Genomic DNA, 24752 nt, shown 5'->3' with positions numbered 1-24752 from the left:
AAATCTGCATTCTTTACTGAGTGTGCAGCTCTGCGAGGGATGGACACAGAGCCAACCAGGTTTCCACATCTCCAGTGTGTCCTTGTGGATCATGGATGCTGCTTGTTAAGTTGAAGGAGTTGAGCTCTGAAGGTCAAGCAGTTTCCATGCTCTGGGCATAGAGGAAGGTTTCCCTCTGAGACTCATTCTTGAGTGGTGGCTGTACGCTGTATGTATGTTGACTGTGCTAGTGGCCGCTGCTGCAAAGTTTGTTTGCCAAGCCTGGTACAGTAAAATGGAGGGCGAGCTTTATCTCTAGAAACTATCTCTGCTATAATAATAATAATAATAATAATAATACCCCCTCACCAGCAATGAATGGATGTACAGAATGCAGTAAGTCCACAGAATGAAGTTATGTTTTCCATAAGAAGAAAACAGTATTTATGCCTGCCAAAACACAGAACCTTGAAGCCGTAATGCTAAGTGGAAGAAGGCAGACAGGAGGCCACATGTTATCTGATCCCATTCATACACTATATCCAGGACAGGCCAACCACAGAGCTGGAAGGGTTTAGTATTGGGCTGGGGGAAGGAGAGAGAGAGAGAGAGAGAAATGACTGCAGAGTGGGATTCCACTGGGGATATTACAGTAAACGTTGTGGAATTAGATAGCAATAGTTGTATATAACAACATTGTATACTTCACGCCAGAGGTCTGTAAACTGTGAAACTGTCAAGATGGGGCGTGTGTGTGTGTGTGTGTACACTATATGGAAGAAAATGTGTATGTGTGTGTGTATGTATGCAAATGTCTGTGCATATGTATAGACTATATGGAAGAAAGTGTGTGTGTGTATGTACGTGTGTGTGTACATTATATGAAAGAAAGTGTGTGTGTGTATGTGTGTATGTACATTATATGAAAGAAAGTGTGTGTGTGTGTGTGTGTGTGTGTGTGTGTATGTGTGTATGTACACTATATGGAAGAAAGAACGGAGTCGTACTTCCTGTTAATGGGCACACAGTAGGTTCATTCCTGGCATTTTTGAAGGAACAGGCTGTTTGGACTTCAGTTTTTCTTCTCAAGTGGGTGAAGGGGTATTTTCTCAGGGGGGGGGGCCCACCCTGCGAACCTGAGGGTTCTTTTCTCACGGTGAACCTGTGAGTTATCTGCAGCTTCACAGTCACCTCTGTGTGACACTGTAGCTTCTCAGGGAATCCTTCCCAGCATCCCTGACTGCCCTTGGCCCCAGCAATTACATTCTCAAGGATGCTGCACCTGGTGGCTTGGTCTCCAGCGTCTTCTGGGAGTCAGGAAGAGAATGCACGCACGCCTTTCTGGAATATAGCTTTTATAAAGAACAGGTCTGCTTAGTCTGGTGTTTGAAAGGAAAATCGGACTGAACCATGGATCTTCGGCTAATGCAGCTGTATAAATAAAAGTGGGCCTGAGACGATAGGAGACCGTGAATCTCAGCCGGCATGGTGTGCTGGCGACATTTTCAGTTCGGGACCTAGTGACTGTCCAGGCTGAGGACAGCTGGGGGTGGGGAGGTTCTGAGGAGGAGGGTGATAAATCGGGCAGTTGCACGGTCTAGCTCTGCGTGGGCCTTGAAGTCCCAAACAAGAACCTTATTGATGGTTTACCACCCCGAGCAGACAACCCTGAACTTTAACAGAGCCAAGATGGAAAGCCCACACAAGGGCCTACAGTTTCCAGAATGAACTATCTTCTTATTTCCCCTTCATCCACCAAAGGACAAGGAAGAAATCTAAATGAAAACATGGGGGATGCTGGGGGCGAAGGGAAATGTGGTGAGCAGGGTCCCCGAGCCTCAATGGAACAGCCACATTCCTCCGAGGGCTGGCCTGCCCTTCTGAGCCCTGGGGGTTGAAGAATGTCACAGGGGTTGGTGCAAATTGGAGCCTTGCCTCTGTTGATTGTTATTCCCAAGAGCTTGTAGTCAAAGCCCTAAAAGATGTCTTGGGAGGAAGGCTGGCCACCTCTTGGGTCCTTGGCATCTTGCTCGATAATCTGTGCTCTTCCTTGCCACCCTAATGAAACTTGGAATCACCATAGCAACAGCCCTCTGGGTGCCTATCTGGCTGTTTCCAGAGCAGTTAAACTGGGTTAAGAAGACCCACCCTACATGTTGAATGGCACTGCCCAATGGGCTGGGGTCCCAGACGGAATGAAAAAGAGGCGAGCAGAATACCAAGCTCCAACCCCGATGCCATGTGACTAGTGACCTCACGTTCCTGTCGCCCTTGCCTTTCCTGCTGTGACTATCCCATCAAAGCAAACCCTTCCCTCCCTAAGTTGTACGCATTTTCCCATAATGCCGTGAAAAGTAACTTGTACGGCGCCCAAATACACCAAGCACCCAAATACACCAAGCGCCCAAATACACCAAGCCTGACTCTTGACCACAAAGGGCTTATGTCTGCCCTGATATGACTCAGGACAACTGGCTTGGACAGAAAGGAACCAGGGGAGCAGGGGAGATGGAGCTGGCGAGAGAGCTGAGTGTAGCTGGTCACCCGTGGCTTCATGAAGAGGGCACTTGAGCATACTGTAACATGGATCCAGAAAAGAAGGGAAATGGTGCATTCTGGTCCCCAGAGTCTCACATGGATCTTCAGGCTTGTTTCCTCAAGCTATGTCTCTTTTAACGCTTGCGCTTCCCTTAAATGTTCTAGGAGAAAAAAAAAATGCCACTGCCATTCTCAAAGCAAGTAGGTACTGCTGTGTCCAGCCCAGGTCAAGAAGCACAGCCTCCAGCTCCGCTGTCCGTAGGGCGCATGTCCACTGTTCATAATGCGCATGTCCACTGTCTGTAGGGCGCGTGTCTGCTGTCACTCTGCCTCTTAGGCTCTTGGCTTCTTCCCTGGTAGATGCTGCATCTAAGAGGGTAATATCCCTTGGCTCCACCCATCACGGGCTTCCTCCCGCCTTCCTCTTCTGCTCCGTTCTCCGTGAACCGCTGCTTATTGATTCTGAGGCAGCAGAACTCGGAAGCTGTGGCTCCAATCACCCATCGCGGGTCGATGGAAACGCTGCCAGCCGACACATTGCAGAGAGCAAGTCCTTTGAACCTGGACCCACTGTCCCTACTCGCTGGGGTTGCAACTGAGTCGGGTTAAGATCCAGCCTCAGCGCTTCCATTCCCATGGCTACACTTGCAAAGTACTGGTGAGAACTGGAGACGGTGGTGCCCAGCCATCCTGGTTAAACCAACCCTCATCATTCCGGTCTGTACTTGGGCCGTTGTCTCACTGATCTCGCTACCCATTGGTCCCTCCTCCCTGTCTTTAGAGTTTCTCATCTCCACTTCTGGAAAAGCACTTTTGAGCGCCTCTGCTCCTTGTTGGCTTCAGGACTCAAGTTCTTCCTTTGAAGCCAATTCCCCATCAAGCCCCATGCTCTGTGTGCCTGTGATACAGTCATTTGCCCAGTAAGCTCTATGCTTGCATCAACGACCAATTTGTAAATTCTTCTCCCCGCTAACCCCTAGACTTTGCTCCCTTAGCCCCTGCTAATCCCCGGTCCTCTGCATTCCTGCAACACTGGGGGCATTCCTATATCAATCCGGTCTCACCCTGGATGTTCAATAGATGACCCCTTGGGTGCTGAGGACCAATATGAATTACTTTTGGCTCCTCAGGGCCAGGCACACACATGTTGCTTATACCCTTTGGCTTAGTTTGCATCTGCTTGTGCAAGACATAAACAAAGACCGTTTTCCAGAAACTGGGCAGCTTTTGGGAAAGGCTAGGGATGAGGAAGTGAGGACACATTTCTAGTGTCACCCGGTTTCCTCTCTGTGGGACTGAGGTGGCCGCAGAGGCCTGGCCTCTTTGAGAGGTCCAGAAGTTCAGGGAAAACACAACCTAGACCCCAGTTCCCTTGCAAAGCCCTTTCAGTTTTCCTGTCTGACAGAGCCAAGTACAAGGCTGGGAGATCTCTTTGCTGGCCTCCACCCTTGGTTTGTGCTGGCTTCTCCTCTGAGCTCATCATCGTCTCAGCAGATGGAAGGCTGTGAATAGCTGTTCAGAATGCAACAGGCCCCCACCCCCCACCCCAGTGAAGGCCTCTCATTTCAGAGATCTGCTGGATTCGGTCTTTTCACTGGGACCAGCACACGCCAAGCCTGATTCAGTCCTTGCTTACTCCACAGCAGGCCAGGTCTGCTTGTGGACCGCCAGCGTTCTAAGTTATGAAGTTGGGATAGAGGCATTCCCCGCTCACTCTACGCCATGTGAGAGCTGTCATTTTGCTTCCCCTCTCTTCTGTTTAACTCCATCTTGCCATTTCCAGGGCTGTCCCACCTCTGCCCATCCACCTAGGTCCTGTGACACTGTCCCACCTCTGCCCATCCACCAAGGTCCTGTGACACTGTCCCACCTCTGCCCATCCGCCTAGGTCCTGTGACACTGTCCCACCTCTGCCCATCCACCTAGGTCCTGTGACACTGTCCCACCTCTGCCCATCCACCTAGGTCCTGTGACACTGTCCCACCTCTGCCCATCCACCTAGGTCCTGTGACGCTGTCACTGTGGATGAGAGTATTGTGACCTTAGGAAGCCGGGGTTAGGGGGAGGCAAAGTAGATGCTCCAGCAGAGAGGCCCCTCTGACACTGATGGTAGAACCACACTCAGCAACGAGGCTGCTGGATGGATGGATGCTGGGTCCTTCCCGTACTGATGCTTCCCATCCCTGTGGTGACGGCTCTCCTCTCTGTCTTATCCTCTTGTATAGACATTAGACTGCCTGGAAGCATCTCTCTGCACTGCCTTCTGCTGGTGTGCCCAATGCCCACCCCCTTTCTGGCTACTTATAATTTATTGGTGTGGCTATAGGTCTGAACAGCAATGCCAGGAAGATGGCTGCTAAGAAGCTCAGGTTTCCAGCAACCTGACTCTTTTCCCAACCATTCACTGGCTCCTAGAGGCCATTGTTAAAGTGTGGCCCAAGCCAACCCTGGTTGACACAAATCTATACTACTCCCCAGCTACTTACTATTCCAGAGGCTGAGTTAAGAGGATTTCACATCTGAGCCGGCCTGCACAACAGAGTGAGTTCAAAGCCAGCCTGGGCATTCAGTGGGACCCTGTCTCAAAATGTAAGAAGAGGCAGGGATAGAGTTCAGTTGGTAGAATGATTGCTAAGCTTGTGTGAATCTCTGGGTTCAATCCTTATTCTGAAAAATTGATGATGATGATGATGATGATGGTGGTGGTGGTGGTGATAAAGGTGATAAAGTGGTCCAAGGACAAGGAAAGCAAGAGCCAGTGCTTGGCAATCTAGGGTCTAAGTTTTAGAACAGTAGTCCAAACAGTGAACTTTGTAAGTTGGCTTCAGTCACACCAATTGAGGGAAGAATTATAAGCTAGGAAAGCCATAGGGGACATAGCTCAGTGGTACGGCAGCCCAGCATTCGTGAGGCCCAGATCCCAGGTGGGTATGTCTGAATGTATATATCTGTGAATGCACGCATGACAAGACAAACTAGAAACATAGAGTGGATCCTTTCCAGTGTTTCTGTGAGGTGGGACATGCCAGGTTGTCAGTGGCTTCCCGTCAGTTCTGACCCAGAACCCGTGGAGAGCTTTTGTTACATAGGACGTGAGTGGGTTTGTTTTCTTTCATTCTCCCATTTAGTCAGTAAATACTGGACATTTTGTGGGTACACACACACACACACACACACAGAGCCACAGGCAGCTCCAGTCAGCATGACAAGCAGGAAAAGCTCTTTTGCAGACATCCATGAACAGGTTTGTATTTTAGAGGGCTATGTATCCACACAGGAATCAGCCTTGGAGTCCAGCATTTCAGTGGAGGAAGAACTCTTCTTAGCCCCCTTTTAATTGAAAACATTTTTTTCACATAATATATTCTGATCATGGTTTCCCTTCATCTCCTCCTGGGTCCTCACACTTCCCCATACATCCAAATCTATGCCGCCTTCTACTCTCTCTACAGAAAAGAAACAGACAAAAAACAACACCAGAATTAAAAACAGATAAAAAGCACAAGAAGACTCACACACATAGGCACACACAGACACACACACACAGACACACACACACATACACAGACACACACACATACATACACAGACACACACACACACACACAGACACACACACATACACACACACACAGAGAAACACACACACACAGAGAAATACACAGATACACACACAGAGAAACACACACAGAGAAATACACAGACACACATACACAGACACACACAGACACACACACACATACACAGACACACACAGACACACACACATACACACACACACAGAGAAACACACACACACAGAGAAATACACAGACACACACACAGAGAAACACACACACACAGAGAAATACACAGACACACACATACACACACACAGACACACACAGAGAAACACACACAGACACACACACACACACAGAGAGAAATACACAGACACACACATACACACACAGAGAGAAATACACAGACACACACATACACACACAGAAACACAGACACACACACAGAGAAATACACACACACAGAAACACAGACACACACATACACACACAGAGAGAAACACACAGACACACACACAGAGAAATACACAGACACACACAGAGAGAAACACACAGATACACACACAGAGAAATACACAGACACACATACACACACACACACACAGAGAAACACACAGACACACACACAGAGAAATACACAGACACACACACACAGAGAAACACACAGACACATGTGTGCATTCCCGTGAACACATCCCATAAAAACACAAAAACAGAAACCACAACATACAAGCAAGAGTCCGGTAAGTTAGAACATGCCCTAGCAAAGCAGTGAGACCCCCCCCAACCCCCCCCCCAAATCTGCAAAAGCACCACTGAGTTCATGTTGAGTTGGTTCTCTAGTGCTGAATGTGGGGCCTGCCTCTAAGTGTGGCTAATATACCCAATGAGACTCCGTTAGAGAAAACTGCTGCAAAGGGAAAAGGTTGTCTTGGTTAGGGATGGGAGCTTGTGTTTGCTTCTCCCTCTCAGCATTGAGACTCTGTCTGGCTTGGCCCCGGACAGGCTCGGGAATGCTACCATAGGGGCTATGAGTGCCAATGTCTATCGGTCTTGTGTCTGGAAGATGCTGTTTCCTTGGAGTCATCCATCTGGATCTTATAGTCTTTCCGCCTCCTCTTCACCGTAGCTCCCTGAGCCCTAATGGGGGAGGTTTGAAGTAGGTACCCCATTTAGGACCAAGTGCTCCAAAATCTCTCACTGTCTGTACTCTGTCCATCTGTCCAACTGGGGCTCTGAATGACCTCCCATCTCCTGCAGGCAGAAGCGCCTCTGATGGTGGTGGACTGAGGCACTGATCTGTGGTTGTAACAGAATGTTATTAGGAGTCATTTTATTACTATGTTCCTTTAGCAAAACAAGAGTATTTGGTTTGACGGAAGGATCTTTTTTTAAAAGTATCTATTTAAATGACTTGAGAAGATGAAGTTGCAAGACCAGTGTCCTTTGGAGAGAAAGACAGAGTGATAAGCATTGCCCCGGCCATAGCTCAGCAGGCAGCAAAGGCCTTTGGAGGGTGTTTTCTTCTCCTTGTTAACTCTGTGAAGTCAGACATAGGAAAAGGAGGTGACACCCTCAGAATATTGGGCCAGCCAGGCCACCATCACTCCTTTAGCAACGGGTAGGCCTGTGGCTCCCTTTGAGATTGTCTATCTTAAACTCAAGGGTGTGTATTTCTCCCACCAAGACCCTGAAGCTGAGAATAACCTTCCCAAGCCAGTGTTTCTCCCAGGCCTCTCAGGAGGAGCCCCTTTCTACTGGGTCTGCAGGGAAGCGTTCACTAAACTCATTCTCCTGTGTTCATCTCTAGCCCTGGAGCAGCTGCTGACAGAGCTGGACGACTTCCTTAAGGTCCTCGACCAGGAGAACCTGAGCAGCGCAGCCGTGCTGAAGAAGAGCGGCCTGTCGGAGCTCCTGCGGCTTTACACCAAGAGCAGCAGTAAGTATGGGCCTGGGGCCTCAGGCAGTCCATCCAGCGTCCAGCGTGAGCTTTCCTCTCACACTTCCAGAGATCAGCTACCTGAGAGCAAGGAGTGGGCAGGGCTGGCTCTTCCTGAGGACTTTGTCCCTGGCGTGTTCTCACACAGCCACCTCTGTGTGTGTGTCTGTGTCTTCCATCTTTCTTCAACTAGGGATCACCCTGGTAACCTCAGTTTTAGGCTCCATGCCCAAATAAAAATTCTGGGGACCCTGGAGTTTAGCATTCAATGTATGAAGCAGGATGGAGGGGGTCAGGGAGACACAGTTTAGCTCCTAACAGTGGTACCTGCTAACCTGATTTGGCTGGAAACCCTCAAAACACTTCACACCACACATCGGCTGGCAAGTGGTAATTTAAGCGGGGTATTATGTTCAAAGCCCTCTCCCTACTGGTTAAAAGAGAAGAGACAGGAAGTTGTTATGAATATCGAGGGCTTCTTTGTGTTCTGGTCCAGGAGACTGTACCTGTATGAACTGTATGACCTTCAAGACAACCCTGAGCAGTTGGTGCTGTTCCCACAGGGGACTCAGACCATGGAGTTTAAATAAGTTGTCTAGCATTCTATAGCCCGAGGGGAGAAGAAAATATACCTTTAAGGTTAGTGGCTACAGAAACACGAGTTCATAATCTTCCACCATTTTATAGTACAATTAACATACAATAAGGCACACAGACCATAAGTATGAAATCCAGAGACTTTTGATCATTGTAGACACCAGAGTAACCCCTATCTAAAGCTAAACAAGATACTCCTGTCATCTGATGGGCTGGGAAGCTGGCTCAGTCAGTCAGTCCTTACAGCACAAGATTCTAAAGTCCTGCGATCGATCCCCGGCACCCACGAAGCCAGGCACTGCAGCACGCGACTGTATTCATTTCCACGAGGAGGTGGAGATGGCCACATTTCCACGGGGTGCCGGCCAAGAAAATTAGGTGGGGAAGCAATTGAGAAAGATCTTCAGTCTCAACCTCTGGCCTTCATGTGTATCTGCCCAGGTGAGCTGATACTCACACGCACACAGACACATGTGTGCACATGCACGTGTAAATAAAGACTCGCACACACACATAGACATTTACAGCAAAAGGCTAAAAGCAATTAAAGACCAAGATTTCTAGTTGACCTCTGGCCCCCACATGCATATGCATATGCATATACATATGCTGTTTTTCTTAAATTCAGTCTTGCCCTGTTTCCTGTAATCTCCCTTTTATCTCTACTCCGAGCGAGGCAGGCATTGCGCTGGTTTCTCTCACCTAAGACGGTTCCTGTTCTGGAACTGTGTGTAAATGCCATCATACTGTGTGTACCGCGACTTCCCCTGGAGACTCGCGGGAGCTGTGGGTGCACTGCTACCTTGTTCGTTTCATCGCTGGAGTATGTACTTCTTGTTGTCTGCTTAGGTGCTACAATGTTCACGTGTTTTGGCTGCAAGGCTTGGCGGTCTCTGAATACTCCTGTATAATTCTTCTGGTCAGATGGCTTCATTTCTAGCAAATTCAGAATTGCTTTTATAAGAAAACCCTCGTGAACTGCTGACAGCTGAGTATAGTTGATTTTTATGTCTGGCGTTTGTGAGTAAGCAGGCTGTATGGGGACATCAGAGGGCACCAGGTCCATCTGCCTCTTGGCAGGAGTGGCCACTGTCCCTGCCAGGGAAGGGAAGAGTGTACCTGTTCCAACTGTCACAATCTGGACAGATCCCTGAATCTAGCCTGAATCTCACGGGCTGCTTTTTGGGGTCTCTCTATCCTTGTTTGCTTCTGGTAGCAAGTGTGTTCTCCCTGCAGAGCAGAGATGTGGTAAGCTGAAGTGTTTCTAGATTCCTGCAGGCCTTCCCTTCTGGAGGAACCACGCTGGCTAGCCACTCCCTATCATCAAGAGCTTGCCTTTCCCCTCACCCGGTCACTCACCCATGGTTCCCAGGCTCCTCCTCTGTAGCAGTGTGTGCCCAGACTGCACATCAAAGAAGCGCTGGTGGGAAGCAGAGGGGATGCACAGTACAAAGAGGGAAGGCTGGAAAGGAATGAATCACCTCACAGAGGACTCATTGATGGAACCCTTCAAACAGCAGGATCCCAGACCTTTAAAGATGCAACACTGTAATGTCTTATAAAGACAGCCGTGTGAGGAAGCCTGTCATCACCTGTCTGACCTGTGGCTCTTGGTGCCTGTGTCCTGGCCTTTGGGATCCCTTTGGGCTTAGCATGCTGCACAGTTCCCTGTGGGGTAGCCTTTGCTCTCTCAGACTTTTCCTATTCATCCTCTGCTACAGATTGATGGTGGGGAGCTATGGGGATCTGGGTCTTGGGGATCGGGGGTACCTCCCGAGATCCCCAAGACCTCTGATGGATGTGTTCAGCCATATTGAGGCTCCTGACCACCTCTTGAAATTCTCAGGGGTGATACTCATGTATCAGTTGCTGCTACGCATATCTGAGAACTTTGCCTTGTGGTCCTCCCTACACTGCTTAAACCATAAAGAATTAACACAGATGGTACTAACTGTGCCTAGGACCATGTGGATGTGCACAGGGCCTCGGATTATGTCGTTTAATCCTTATCTCAATATTTGTGAGGAGGTTGGTGGTGTGGCATTTACCAATGAAGGGACCAGGGCTTGGCAAGTCACCCAACCAGAGGTCCCAAGTTGAGAGTGTTGGAGCCAGAGTAGGCAGACCTAACCATTGTGTTCCCCTTCTTCCCCAGTCTGTCTCACTGGATTAAACTTGCCACTCAAGATCGAATCCTACTACACCCCCACCCATTGTAGCATCTGTCTTCCTCCTGACCTCCCTGCCTCACCATGCATCTCTGCAGACTCAGCCCACTCTCCAGCCGTGAAGGGGAGGCGGCTACTCTGCTCCCTTCAAGATAGATTGTGGTCCTCACATGTTGGGTGCAGTGTGAGAGTCTGTGTGTGTATGTTCATGTGTGTGCATGTGTGTGCATGTATGTATATATGCATATGTACATGTGCCCATGTGTACATGTGTGTACATGTGTGTGCACCTATGTGAATGTTTTCATAATTTTCAAATGGAATCATCTATCTGGCTTTTCTTTTTTTTTTTTTTAAAGATTTATTTATTATGTAAGTACACTGTAGCGGTCTTCAGACACACCAGAAGAGGGTGTCAGATCTCATTTCAGATGGTTGCGAGCCACCATGTGGTTGCTGGGATTTGAACTCAGGACCTTCAGAAGAGCAGTCAGTGCTCTTAACCACCGAGCCATCTCTCCAGCACCCTATCTGGCTTTTCTGTGTTTTAATTTTTAGCCAGTAGGCCCCTGTGTTTGTGGCTGATAGTAGGACATGGATTGAATGTTCTTCTAACAGAGACTTAGCAGTCTGCTATGCCATGCCTTTGCCAGTGAGAAACATGCCTCCTGTGTTCCCTGTCTCCAGGGTGTTCCAGCCATTGTCCCTCTCACAAGAGGCACTTTACGTGCTCTGCCCAGCCGACTGTAGCCAAAATGTTTAGACTTTCCTCCTACCTGACCCCAGTTCTGTGAGAAGGGCCACTCTCTGCAGATGACCGGTCCCCTTCTCCCCTGTCAGTAGGCTTTTCAGTTGTAGCGAATAACACAACCAGTATTACAATGGAATACAATTACAATTATACGATAAAACAACAAATAACATCAATGACCGAAGGCAATATTACAATGAACTTCATGTAAATTTCTACTTATGTGCTGGGACTTACCCTCAGGACAGTGGACGTGCTAGAAAGAAGGATGGGTTGATGTAAACTTGTCCTCAAAATCAAGGCCAGCATGACTCTATTTACAGTCTCTGGTAAGCCATTTGCTCCTGCAGAGCGCTGGCGAAGCGTCTGAACTTGAGGTGCCGTGGTCTGCTTTGCCATTGCTGTATCCCCAGCCTTTGCGTCGCTTGCCTCTAATCTTTGTTAGCCAAAGGCTAATCTTACTTTTTCCATATTCACTAAATTTGAGTTCTGTTCGGTCAAAGCAAGCAGGCTTCTACCTCTATCACTTTCCATCTGAGCAGATAGGACAACTGAGGCACAGAGGTGAGATGTTCTTTCCAGAGGTTGCTGCTCATAGCAGAGCTTGGCAAACCATCTCTCACTTCTCCCTAGCTGGTCCCTAAGATGATCAACCCCTATCACATTAACTGAGATATCTGGGGATGGGGCAATATTGCTTAAGGTCCCAGCATGGCCAGACACTGAGATAGCGCTGCCGAGGCTGATAGCTGAGGGCTCATCTGGCCTCCCTCTCCTGGACCCTCCAGGTTCCTACACTTGATCTTAGCCAAAAGGCCGAGAAGCGATCCCCTCCAGGTTCCTAAGCTTCTTTTCAGGTCACAGTCAGCAGTCTATGGCCATAAACAGAAGAGACTGTTTTTGAAAACTGGATCCTTTGGCAAAGGTTTGCATTGGATCTGTTGGCTCAGGAACACTGTCTAACCACAGGAATTTACTGGCTATGTGTTGCTAGGAAATGCAAATTAAGGCCACAGAGGGACCATCAAGGGACTTCGAGAAAGAGGACAAGCCATGGAGAGTTTCCTAGGTAGCCGCCAAGGATGGGGGTAGAGAGGCTAAGAACCAGGCATGTAGCAGGAGGCTGTCTCCTCTCTGCCAGCAGGCACCAACCAGAGCAGTGACCTGACCTATATAGAGACTAGCAATTTAAAGGAGGGCATGATTGTATTACTACACACTTGTCTTCAGGACTGAGCAGAGGGCTGGTGCTCCCTGCCTTCTTGTCCTGGGATGATTTATTCACTCAGCCACCCCTTCTCCCCTAGTCGAAGCTGACCTCCCATCTCCACCCTGGGCTTTGGGAGGGTTTTACCAGGCCCTCGGTGAGGTTTGCTTTAATCTAGACACTTCTGATTTTAGTCCACTGTGATGGTTCATGTCAGGATGAGAAAGGCAGATAGGAACTAGTACACAGTGCCAAGGGGATCCAGAGACATCTTTAGTTTGTGGGATGTGCTGTAGCCCTTTGAGAGATGGATGAATGCCCTTCCCTTTGCCCTTTGCCCTTTGCCCTTTACCCTTTACCCTTTACCCTTTACCCTTTACCCTTTACCCATTCTGATCCCGAAGCCTTCCTCCTCCTCCAGCCTTCCCTCCTCCACTCCCCAACCCCAGGGTAGTAGAGCCAACAGCCAGCACCTTGCTGTTTCTACACTAGAAGTCTGCCACCTGTCCCTAGGACTAAGTCTTTATTCAGCTTGAAATCCTAACTGCTCCTTTTCCATAATCATTTAATTTTATTTCACACCTATGGGTGCTTTGCCTGTGTGTGTATCTATGTATATCACCTGCACACCTGATGCCCGCAGAGGCCAGAAGAGGGCAGCAGATCCCCTAGGACTGCAGTCACTGGCAGTTGAGAGTCTCCTGTGGGCACTGAGGATGGAACCCTGGTCCTCTGCAGGCACTGCAAGTGCTCTGGGTCACGGAGCCATCTCGCCAAACCCTGCCAAGTGTCCTCCCTGGTCCTGAGCATATGAAAACACCTTAGGTGGATGCTGTCTCTTTCTGGAGGCACCAAGTCACATGAAGCCACATCTTCCCTGTCTTTCCTTCTGCAGGTTCTGATGAGGAGTATATTTACATGAACAAAGTGTCAGTCAACAGGGAACAGAGCTCAGCATCTCCAGACAAAGGTATGGGGGACCTTCGAGCCGGGCTGCCTGGCTTCAGACAAAGGAGCCAAAGCCTCGCCCATCTTCCTCGCCCCTCCCAATAGTTCTCAGACAGGCCCTGGGGCTTATTTTTGGAATCCACATTTTGGTTAATGGTATTTTTGGGTTTATATATTTTTGGATGTTTCAATGGGGCCACCACCTTCTTGTCTATTGGTGGAGAAATCTGTCCCTAAAATCTCTTGGCTTTTCCCAGCATCATTGCAGGAAGAGGAAGTCGTAATTCAGACATTCTAAGGAGAGCTGATCCCACGGTTCCAGCCCTGCCTCTCTGGGTGAAAGTCTGCTTGGGAGGAGGGGGAAGAAATGGTCGTGTCAGCAACTGTAGTGTTGAAAGATGAAGCTCTCAGGGTACTCTCAGGCAGCGTGGGTTCTCTCCTCGACAAGGGCCTTGTCTCTGGCACCTTACCCTCTGCTGAAAACTCATACTTTTAAAACCTCTGGTGTGTGTCTGGCCCACCATGTTAAGAACATTCAGCATCAGGGGGCCCCAAGAAAGCTTTCTCTAATTCCCAAACTTAGAGAGGGGTGGGAAGAGATTCTCCCAAAGCCTCAGCCATGTCCTGAGAAAGAATTGCCTTTGAGACATCAATAAGCCTGCGCTGTCTTGCTAGGCTGGTTGACCTATTCTCCTTTGGTGTGGTGTCCACGCCTCTTCCCCACGCTCCCCTGCCCCCATCAAGTCAGGAGCTGAGACACTCATGAGGTTGGAGTGCCAGTGGCCACTCTGCCCAGGGTCACTTGCCTTCTGGGCAAACGGTGGGCGGAAAGAACCACAATCCCTAGGTTGGTGCTTTGTGCGGCTCGATATAGTGGCTGTCAAACCGCTGCCCCACTCACTGAAGCTCTGTGGCTGGGCCATTTTTGAAAACAGGGGAGTTAGAGGAGGGCAGCAGAGCCTTCCAGAAACCCCATGCTGGTTACTTCTGAGGAATCCACATAGGGCTGGTCACTGCTATGTCCTATTCCTGGAGGGGGAAAAAACAACTTTGGCTGGAGGGATGGCCTGCCTGGGTAATTAACACCTGCTCAAATAGAATACAGGGAGAGGGACCGGACAAGTGAGCAGACATTCCTGGGTAATGAGGACCTGCCTCTCTTCACCAAAGCCTTCTCCTCTTGCTGCCCACAGTTCCCGAGGAGCAGGGTCCACTGACCAATGGGGAGCCCAGCCAGCATTCCTCAGCCCCTCAGAAGAGCCTTCCAGACCTCCCTCCGCCCAAGATGGTGAGTGTCAGGCCAGGCCACTTGATCATGGCTGTCTGCCTGTCTGTCTGCCTAGCCTCTGACCCATTTCGAGCACAGTCCGCATGCAGGACACAGGAGGAGGAAGTCAGAACACAGGAAACCTGACCAGGACACTCCAGGTGCTCAGAGCCACGGGCCTGGGGAGCCTTTCTCAAGTGCCTTTGTCAAGGGTCACCTTGTACCTAACACTGCAGGGCCATAAACAGTTCTGGTCAGCAGTTCCTGTGTCTGTGACCTTCCAAACAGGTGTGGTGGTTCATGCCTCTGATCCCAGCACTCAGGAGGCTGAGGCAGGAGGATCTCCATGAGTTTAAAGCTGGCCTGAATGACATGGTAAGTTCCAGGTCAGCGTGGCCTAACAGTGAGACGTTACCTCAAATACACAGAAGAGAAAAAGGAATGTGTACCACACTGTACCTCATACTTGAAGCCCACCAAAAAGTCAAGTAAAGCTTAGAAATAGACTTCCTGTTCCAAACATGGTCCCCAGGCTTCACTCCCCACCAACAGCGGCAGTGCAGCCTCCTCAGACTGGGTTTTCACTCACTGCCCCCCTGCCGCTGGGATGGGTTCTGCCTCAGGGTCTTTGTACTTTCTGGGCTACTGGCTTGTCCTCTTCTCCTGACCTGAATGATGACGAGGCCACTTACTCCTGTTCTGCCTCTGTTGAGCTGCTGTCCCTTGCCGCTTCTGACATAGCTGTTTCCTTGTTCATCTCCTTCATCAGATATAAGCTCCAAAGGATAAGAAGAGCGACTTTCACCAACCACCTCATACCCCGTGTACCAAGCAGGCCATAGAGAGCTCAGTTTGTAGGCCAGGCTGGCCTCAAACTCAGAGATACACCTGCCGCCTGAGTGCTGAGATGAAAGGCTTGACCACCACGCCCAGTTTGTTCCTTGGTGTTTAAGTGACAGCTATGCTGGCATCTGTCTGACCAGATGGTCACATTCAATGGGTTACGCTTATAAAAAAAACCGCTGTCTCTGCCACACTAAGGCAAGCTTTGGTGAGATGAGTCACAGTGTTTACATTTTGGGTATATTAGGCTTCTGTTGCTGTGGTTGACACTGGAATCAAAGGTGACTTGGGGAGGAAAGAGTTTATTTCAGCTCCATCACTGAGGAAAGTCAAGACAGCAGCTTAAAGCAGAAGTCTAGAGGCGGGGACTGAAGCGGAAGCCAGGAAAAGTATTGCTTACTGGCTTTCTCCCCCTGATTTGTCCAGTATTGCTTACCTACACCATCTAAGGCCACAGGCCCGGAGTGGCACCTCCTACAATGGCCCCGGGCCCTCCTACATCAAGCACTAATCAAGAAAATGCCCTACATACGTGACTACAGGCCTATCTTACAAAAACATTTTCTCAATTGTTGTCCCCTCTCTTTTTTCTTTTCTCAAGACAGAGTTCCTCTGTGTAGCCCCTGACTGTCCTAGAACTCACTTTGTAGACCAGGCTGGCCTCGAACTCAGAAATCCGCCTGCCTCTGCCTCCTGAGTGCTGGGATTAAAGGCGTGCGCCACCACCGCCTGGCCCTGTTGTTCCCTCTTTTAAGATAACTCTTGAGCTGGGCATGATTTTGCTGATGTGAAATGCCACCTACCGAGCCAGATACTCCTGGGTCAATGCAAGGGGGGATGATATATTCAATAGGCAGAGTTCTCCTGGCACTGAGTCTTTAACTATTCTAGAGATCTGTGTCCCATAAACACAGTATATAAAGCACAGGCCGAGAGCCTGGGCTTTGGTCATAGTTCTAAAGAATCCAGTCCAGTGGACCCAGAAGCCTCTGGGATTCACGGCATTACCCAGCATGAAGATTGAAGGGTCTCCATATGAGGGCAAAGGGCAGGGTAGACATGGTCCTCTCCTGCTTCATCCTTCCTGCTCTGACTGTGATGGGGCGGCTCAGGCCTGTCTGAGTGAAAGTCGGTGCTCGAGATGGAGACATTGTCACTGCCCAAGAATAGTTCAGTCTCAGGAGCCTTTCCGAGGCGTGGTAATTGTCCTGTGGACAGACTCCAGGCCTGGGGACCGTTCCAGCAGCACCAGCTGACATTACAGTACAGGGCCCTCCCTCTACCAGATGGACTTTCTTTGCTAGAAGGGTATGGCATGTCTAAGGCCTTCCAAGATTTTTCCTAGGCACCCGCTACTGCCCTCCAGTGATTCCAGATGTGGGGTGAGGAAGGGTGGTCTCTGCTCCCCAGGCCCTCTCTTTCCCACCCGCACATGCATGCCCATGCTCGGGGCCCCTCAAGCCTTCCTACTCTGCCCAAAGCAGTAAAAGTCTTAGTCCCGTGTTTCCAGAGGAGCAGGGTCAAGTGGATCAGGACGAGGAAACACAAGAGTCATGGCTGCCTATGCCTCCCAGGAAGATCTCATGGCAGTTCCATCCAGCCTTCCTCAGACAGAGATTCCCTCCTCCCTCTCCTGACTCTACATGATCAGTGTGCTATGGGGAAACTTTCACCCAAATATTGGATCCATAATGCCTGTGTCTGGGCCAGGATGGTGGTCCTTGTCCTGGCCTTGGGATGCTCGTCAGCTCATCCCTAACTCATCTCTGGTGGCAAGGTCCTCACTGTAGTCCCCATAGTCAGAACAGGTCCTTCCAGCCGTGGAGGACAGCCAAGGATCTGGAGCAAACTTGTGGGTGTGGACAGTGACTCACAGCTTAAGTCTTTCCAGGCTGTAGGCTGCACAGCCAGGTGCTGCGGTCACTGCAAGAGAAACAGATGTCCGCTGGCCACTGTACCATCTTGGCAAGCGCCACCCCTCCCCCACACGCCTCCTAAGGCCTGACCATGACATTAGCACTGATCTCAATGGAGTTCCTGGTAGGGAAGCAGCTGACATGGCATTTTCGCGGTCAGTGTGGCCCCAGAGTTTTCCACAGTGGGTTGTTCCCCAGGGAAGGTTGTACGACTGCCTTGGGCCATCTAGGACCATGGAGCTTAGGAGTGAGTAGCTGAGATAAGAGACCCCAAGGGGCCATAGATTCCTAAAATATTTGCCGGCTGGCCCTTTGGAGAACAAGCAGAACTGTGGCTCTTGGTAAATCCTGCAGCTCACAGTGGCTTCTTCCTTGTCTCTTCCTCTGATAGCTGGTTATTTCAGCACTGAAATCCAATCTCCTGCATCTTTGGTTAATGATTTTACCGTCTTCGGGTTACTGTTGCTGTGAAGAGACGCTGTGAACCAGAAAGCAAGTTGAGGAGGCAAGGATTATTTGGCTTATACTTCCATATTTCTGTTCACCATTGAAAGAAGTCAGGATGGGAACTTAAACAGGGCAGGAGCCTGGAGGCAGGAGTTGATGCAGAGGCCATGGAGGGGTGCTGCTTATGGGCTTGCTCATCATGGCTTGCTCAGCCTGCTTTCTTATAGCACCCAGAACCAACAGCCCAGGGAAAGGACCACTCACAGTGGGCTGGGGCCTCCCCCACTGATCACTGATAAGAAAATGCCATATAGCTGGGGTCTTATGGAGGCACTGTCTCAGCGGAGATTCCCTCCTCTCAGATAACTCTAGCTTGTGTCAAGTTGATATAAAACCATCCAGGACAATCATAATCTTTGCATCTTTTTTTTTTGTTTGTTTTGGTTTTTTTTTGTTTTTTTGTTTGTTTTGTTTTTTTGAGACAGGGTTTCTCTGTGTAGCCCTGGCTGTCCTGGAACTCACTTTGTAGACCAGGCTGGCCTTGAACTCAGAAATCCGCCTGCCTCTGCCTCCCAAGTGCTGGGATTAAAGGCGTGCGCCACCACGCCCGGCATAATCTTTGCATCTTGATGCTGGTGCTTAACACAGTGGACCTTATGGTGCTGATACTTAACAGAGTGGCTCTTCTTCCTTAGTCCTAAGACTTTAGCGTCTCTGTCCTTCAGTATCTAATGATGTCACTGTGTCTGGGATTATAGGACATACACGTGGAACTTTGCTGTTTTTATATTTTTTTCTTTAGGCTAGTAAATACAGACATTTACCGAACACTTCATGTTGCCCAGCACAGTTTAAACCTCTGTGTTTTGCAAGTGACGGACATTTCTGCTTTGTTTTTTTTTATACTACAGCCTAAACAAATTGTATGTAGGTTTCTATTGCTGTGAAGAGACACCATGACCTCAGCAAGTCTTATAAAGGAAAACATTTAATTGGGGCTGGCTTATCGTTTCAGAGGTTCAGTCCATGACTTGGGTCATGGCTGGGAACATGGTGGTGTGCAGGCAGACATGGTACTGGGGAAGGAGCTGAGAGTTCTACATCTTATTCTGTAGGCAACAGGAGACTGACACACTGGGAATAGCTTGAGCATATACGAGACCTCAAAGCCCACCTCCACAGTGACACACCTCCTCCAATGAGGCCACACTTACTCCAACAAGGCCACACCTTCTCCAGCAAGACTACACCTTCTCCAACAAGACCATACCCACTCCAATGAGGCCACACCTCCTAATAGAACCACTTCCTCTAGGTCAAGCATGCAAACACATGAGTCTGTAGGAGCCATTCCTTATTCAAACCACCCCACGAGCCCAACCATCTACGGTCACATGTCCTCTCAGGCTGCTTGTCTGCCTTGCCGCTGGGGTGCTGGAGTGCTCCCGGCACACTGCTCGGGAGAGGCAGAACACAGTCTGTGAGGGGGAGTACGAGCCCGTGTTCTTCTGGGTGAGAAGCAGTGAGATCTGTGGTGGAGGTTGTGGTTCTCAGTCTCCTGTGTACCCAGACATCACAGGGAGCTGAGAACAGTGGTCTCAAGGTTTGAGCTTTGAGGAATCTGGTTTGGTTCTGAGTGAATGCCCAGAATACGGAGGGGCTGGAAGAGAGAAAGGCCTTCCTTCTCTTGAAGATTTGGGTGTGGCTCTTTACAAGGAAGGCCTCCCCCTAGGTGATCCTTAATGAAGGAGCTAGTCCTTGCTGGTCTCTTTTATCGTATGGCAGATGTGGGCTGTGCTACCAGACAGAAGAACTGGTAAGGCTGAAGCAGGTTCAGAACCCCAGAGAAACTCAGAATTGAGAACAGCAGGCGTGGACTTAGCTCACTGCCAGGCTCTACCTATCCTGGAAGACGTAACCATGACACCCCATGAGAGGACCATAACAGCCGGTCACATAGCATAAAGCCTGGGGTTCTCCCTCTCCCCGCATGAAGGGTTAATCCTAGTTGCTTCCAGTATGCTCCATCTGAAGCTGTTGGCTTTGTCTGTCTGTGCTACAGATTCCAGAGAGGAAACAGCCCACCGTTCCAAAGATCGAGTCCCCTGAGGGCTACTATGAAGAAGCTGAGCCATTTGACAGATCCATCACTGGTATGTCCGAGGGGCTGGCCCAGAGGGTCTAACTGCTATAGCCCACAGGCTGCTGCTGACTCGTGATCTGGTGACAGGCTCACCTCGGGCTCTTAAGCAGAGGCAGGCACAGTGAGTGACAAGACACAGGAAATGACCTCACTGAGAACCGGCCATGCAAAGCATTCATCCTTTGGTCTGCGTGAAGTGTGCAGACCTTGCCTGCCTGTGAGGAAGGGCAGGGCATGGCTACCGGAACAGCTTCCTGTATCCACGGGGTTCCAGCCTCTTACACGGGCTGTTGCTGCACTGAACACAAAGAGGTGGCATAGGAGAGGTGTGCTGGTTAAGGGACCTGCGGGAATACATGTGGTGGTCAGGCTGAGTTTCGGAGGAAGCATTCATGTTCTTTTTCTGGGTTCAGTTACTAAGCTCCCACCAGCAGGACGAGAACACTTGAAGCCAATGGAGGGAGCACAGACCACAATATATCAGATTATGTTTGGCGATGGCTATTAATGCAGAAAACAGGACAGTGACTCAGCTTACTGCAGGAAAGCAGGTATTCCGATACCGACACTATGACCTCAGGATGTTGGAAGCTATGGGAAAAAGATCGGGCAGGTAACTACAGGGACAGAAAAAAAACCTTCTGCTCTCTACTGGGCAGAGAGCAGAAGGGTTTTTTTTTTTTTCATATTTTTTTATTGGGTATTTATTTCATTTGCATTTCCAATGCTATCCCAAAAGTCCCCCCTACCCTCCCCCACCCACTCCCCTACCCACCCACTCCCACTTCTTGGCCCTGGCGTTCCCCTGTCCTGGGGCATATAAAGTTTGCACGACCAATGGGCCTCTCTTTCCACTGATGGCTGACTAGGCCATCTTCTGATACATATGCAGCTAGAGTCAAGAGTTCCAGGGGGTACTGGTTAGTTCATAATGTTGTTTCACCTATAGGGATGCAGATCCCTTCAGCTCCTTGAGTGCTTTCTCTAGCTCCTCCATTGGGGGCGCTGTGATCCATCCACTAGCTGACTGTGAGCATCCACTTCTGTGTTTGCCAGGCCCCGGCCTAGTCTCCCACGAGACAGCTCTATCTGCGTCCCTTCAGCAAACGCAGAAGGGTTCTTTAGTCAGAGGAGAGTCCTCTGTGGCAGGGCCAGGTGAGTTCAGAGGTGAGCGGAGCGTACGGAAGGGCTGCAGAGAGAACACACTGAGGACTTTGCTTTTTCCTGGAATGGGACTGTAAGCCTTTCTTTGCAGGGCAGCTCATGACTGGCCTGGCTTAGGTTTTGGACATACTGCGAATGGGCTGTCCACCCTGAGCTGAATGCCAGAATCCCAGTCTTCTTGGTCAAGGTCCTCAGCTTACAGAAGCTGGCCTTTTGTCACTATCATGAGGTACCTGGGATAAATAACTTGTGAGGTGCAAGGGAAAACTTTAGGGCCACAAGTTTAGGGCCTCAGGTCCAAGACTGGGCAGATACATTGCTCTAGGCTGCATTGGGACGGTAAGAGGCCACGTGCAACGTGATCACCTCAAAGCCAACAAGCAAAAGCAGGATTGGGAGCGATCCTATGGTCCCCTTGGAGGATACCTCAGTACCAACGGCCTCTGACAAGGCCTCACTGTTTGATCTGAGCTTTTTTTTTTTTTTTTTAAAGTAAGGAACCTGTTTATGTTTTATCTGTATGAGTGTTCTGCCTGTACATGTTTGTGCCTCGTATCCAAGGAAGCCAGAAAAGGGCGCCAGAGCCCCCCTGGGATTAGAGTTACAGGTAGCTGTGACCAGCCTGTGGGTGATCAGAACCAAACCTGTGTCCTCTGTAAAATCAGCAAGTGCAGTTAGCCACCAAGCCATCTCTCCAGCACCCCCAAAACTCTCAATGTTCCAGAGTCTCTCAGTAGCACCACACCAGGGACAAGTCGTGGATCAATGTCCCTCCAGGGCAGCACCATCGAGATTAGCATCTCCTCAGCCTCTCCTTTGTGAGGATGCTCTGTAGCCACACAGCGCTTTGCAGATGTCGAAGGTGAGGGTGGGTGCCCGGTGGTGGGGACGAACTTGGCTGAAGCGGGTGAGCCTTGCACACTTCTTCAACAAGAGGGCTAGAATGAGTTGGGACCTGGAGCCGTGACTTGGGCTTTTCTCTTCCTTTTTAACCTATGGAACTCCAGTCCCAGGAACCGCGTAGGAGGCGAGGGCTTGTCAGGGCCCAGGGTATTATAAGCGGTTGGCACTGTGGGCAGATGAGCTTCACCTCAGCCCACGGTGCCAGTGAGGTGCTGGGGAGTCACAGCCAGGCTGTGATTTCAGACCCAAGCCAACCAAGGGTGTGGCGATGCTGTCTGGGTGCATCCTGGAGGCAGAAACAGTGACTCACTAGTGAGCACCTCCATGTATCTCCTCTCCTGGGTGTGGCCCCTGCCAGCCAGGACCTGTCTCCCAAACACACAGGGGCAGACTTTTCAACTCCACACAAACAAGTGGTCAGAAACACCCAGCCCCTTGCTGTTTGCTGCCTGCCTGTGCTTACTGCCTGGTCAGGGGCTTCCCACTGTGTCAGTTCTGACTCACCCCGGGGAGTGGGCCAGAGAAGCAGTGGGTGGGAAGGCTGCCCATCTCTCCTGCCATCATGAGGTCTAGGGACAACTTGGGAAGTTGGACATCCTTGTGACCTTTACCTGTGTGGCCAGCCAAATAGCCCTCACTTCCTGTCTGCTGTCCCCACACCTGCTTGAGCAGGGTGACCTGGTCTTAGCAAAAGGAAGGGTGAATAGGTATAGGGTTGCTCCATCTGGGTAGCTAACAAGATTGTGCTAGCTTTGTAGGTAAGGCCAGCTGCTGGGACTCTATCCTGCTTCAGCAGTAATGTCCCAGCACTGTCCACAGAGCAGGGTCCTCTCTCTAACTGAGCACGCTGCACGCTCATGCTTGAGACATTACCGTCTCTCTGTTTGCCCAAGATGTCTTCGTCCTGATGCTGGTGGAAAAGACCAGTTGCATTAACACGTAGCTCTCAGGTATTGGTTTCTACGCTGAGCAGCGTGGCATTTCTGATCCCGTGTAACGGATACTTGGGCGCCTCTAATCTTTGGCTCAGCCACCCTTCAGGGCAAAGAGGGACTAGAAAATGCCTGCCTGTTTCTTTCTTTCTTTTTTTTTCTTTTTGGTTTTTCAAGACAGGGTTTCTCTGTATAGCCCCAGCTGTCCTGGAACTCACTTTGTAGACCAGGCTGGCCTCGAACTCAGAAATCCGCCTGCCTCTGCCTCCCAAGTGCTGGGATTAAAGGCGTGCACCACCACTGCCCGGCTGCCTGCCCATTTCTTAAAGGCACTGCCCAGACATGACGCATGTCATTCTGTCCACACCCCTCTGGTGAAGACTGGTGGTCACCTTTAGTGGTCATGTGAACAGATCTCATGAATGACATCCTTGGCCTCTCCTGAGAAGTCCACGCCTCAGAGGAGACAGCAGTAGCCTCTGGTGCAGCAGTTCTCAACCTTCCTAATGCTGCAGCCATTTAATGTAGTTTGTCATTTATGGTGACCCCCCAACCATAAAATTATTCTTGTTGCTACTAAATAAATATAATTTTGCTACTCTTATGAATCATAATGTTAAATGCCTATGTTTTCTGGTGCTCTTAGGTGACCCCTGTGAAAAGGTCATTCAATCCCCCAAAGGGGTCACGACCCACAGGTTGAGAACCACTGCTCCTAGTGGTAGGCAGCCACATATCACATCTGAGTCTTTGTGTAGACTGTGCCTCTCTCTCTTCATCCTCCCCTTCCCTCTTCTCCTACCTTCCCCTTCTCTCCCACTTTCCCTCCCTCCCTCTTCCCTCCCCTCTCCCCCTCCTCTGCCCATACCTTTGAGCATCAACCACACAGGTCATTATGGAGCATATCTTCCCACTGGAGTCCCCAGATGGACACGGTTGCCTGAAGGAGTCCTTTATGCCACGATCACCTTGGGTACTGCTTGTCCTCGAGTTAGAGTGCCAGTTTGTTTCCTGCTTGTTACCTGCTCTGAGATGGGTGCATGCCCTGGGAGGCCACTGCCTTCTTCCTGTCCCCATGGCTGGTCCTGCATGTACATTGTCATACACTCTCCTACCCGTGGGACCTGAAAACATGGGTGAGGACCTGCTGCCGCACATTCCTCCTCTCACCACACCCCTGCAAGTCATCGATCCATGCTAAGGAAACTCAACACAGGGGCTGTCATCCTTCCTGAGGCTAAATACAACATTAATATATTTGCCCTAAAAAATGCCAAGCTACTCCTGGTACTAGGATTAGCTTTTCTATCTCAGCTAGCTTCTGGCAATCTCACAGCACCAGAGCTCCTCGGGAAACATGCAGGGTCATCTCAGAAGCACACACCAGGCACTGGGGACATGCAGGGTCATCTCAGAAGCACACACCAGGCACTGGGGACATGCAGGGTCA

General features: G+C 50.0%; 1 protein-coding gene across 2 annotated transcripts in view; it reads left to right on the top strand.

Annotated features, from left to right (window-relative positions):
• Afap1l2 (actin filament associated protein 1 like 2) overlaps positions 1-24752 on the top strand; it is a 95254-nt gene that overhangs the window by 49758 nt on the left and 20744 nt on the right. Inside the window, exons 2-6 of one of the 2 annotated variants that reach the window (XM_029472651.1) lie at positions 7888-8016; positions 13635-13709; positions 14881-14975; positions 20223-20313; positions 24192-24275. In XM_029472651.1, coding sequence (XP_029328511.1) covers positions 7888-8016; positions 13635-13709; positions 14881-14975; positions 20223-20313; positions 24192-24275 — 474 coding nt within the window. The remainder of the gene's footprint in view (positions 1-7887; positions 8017-13634; positions 13710-14880; positions 14976-20222; positions 20314-24191; positions 24276-24752) is intronic. The other variant, XM_021151564.2, reaches the window with a different exon arrangement.

This window comes from Mus caroli, chromosome 19 (assembly GCF_900094665.2).
Source record: "Mus caroli chromosome 19, CAROLI_EIJ_v1.1, whole genome shotgun sequence".
NCBI classification, from domain to species: Eukaryota; Metazoa; Chordata; class Mammalia; order Rodentia; family Muridae; genus Mus; species Mus caroli.
The sequence above is the reverse complement of the archived record's forward strand: the minus strand, read 5'-3'. Positions and strand labels throughout refer to the sequence as shown.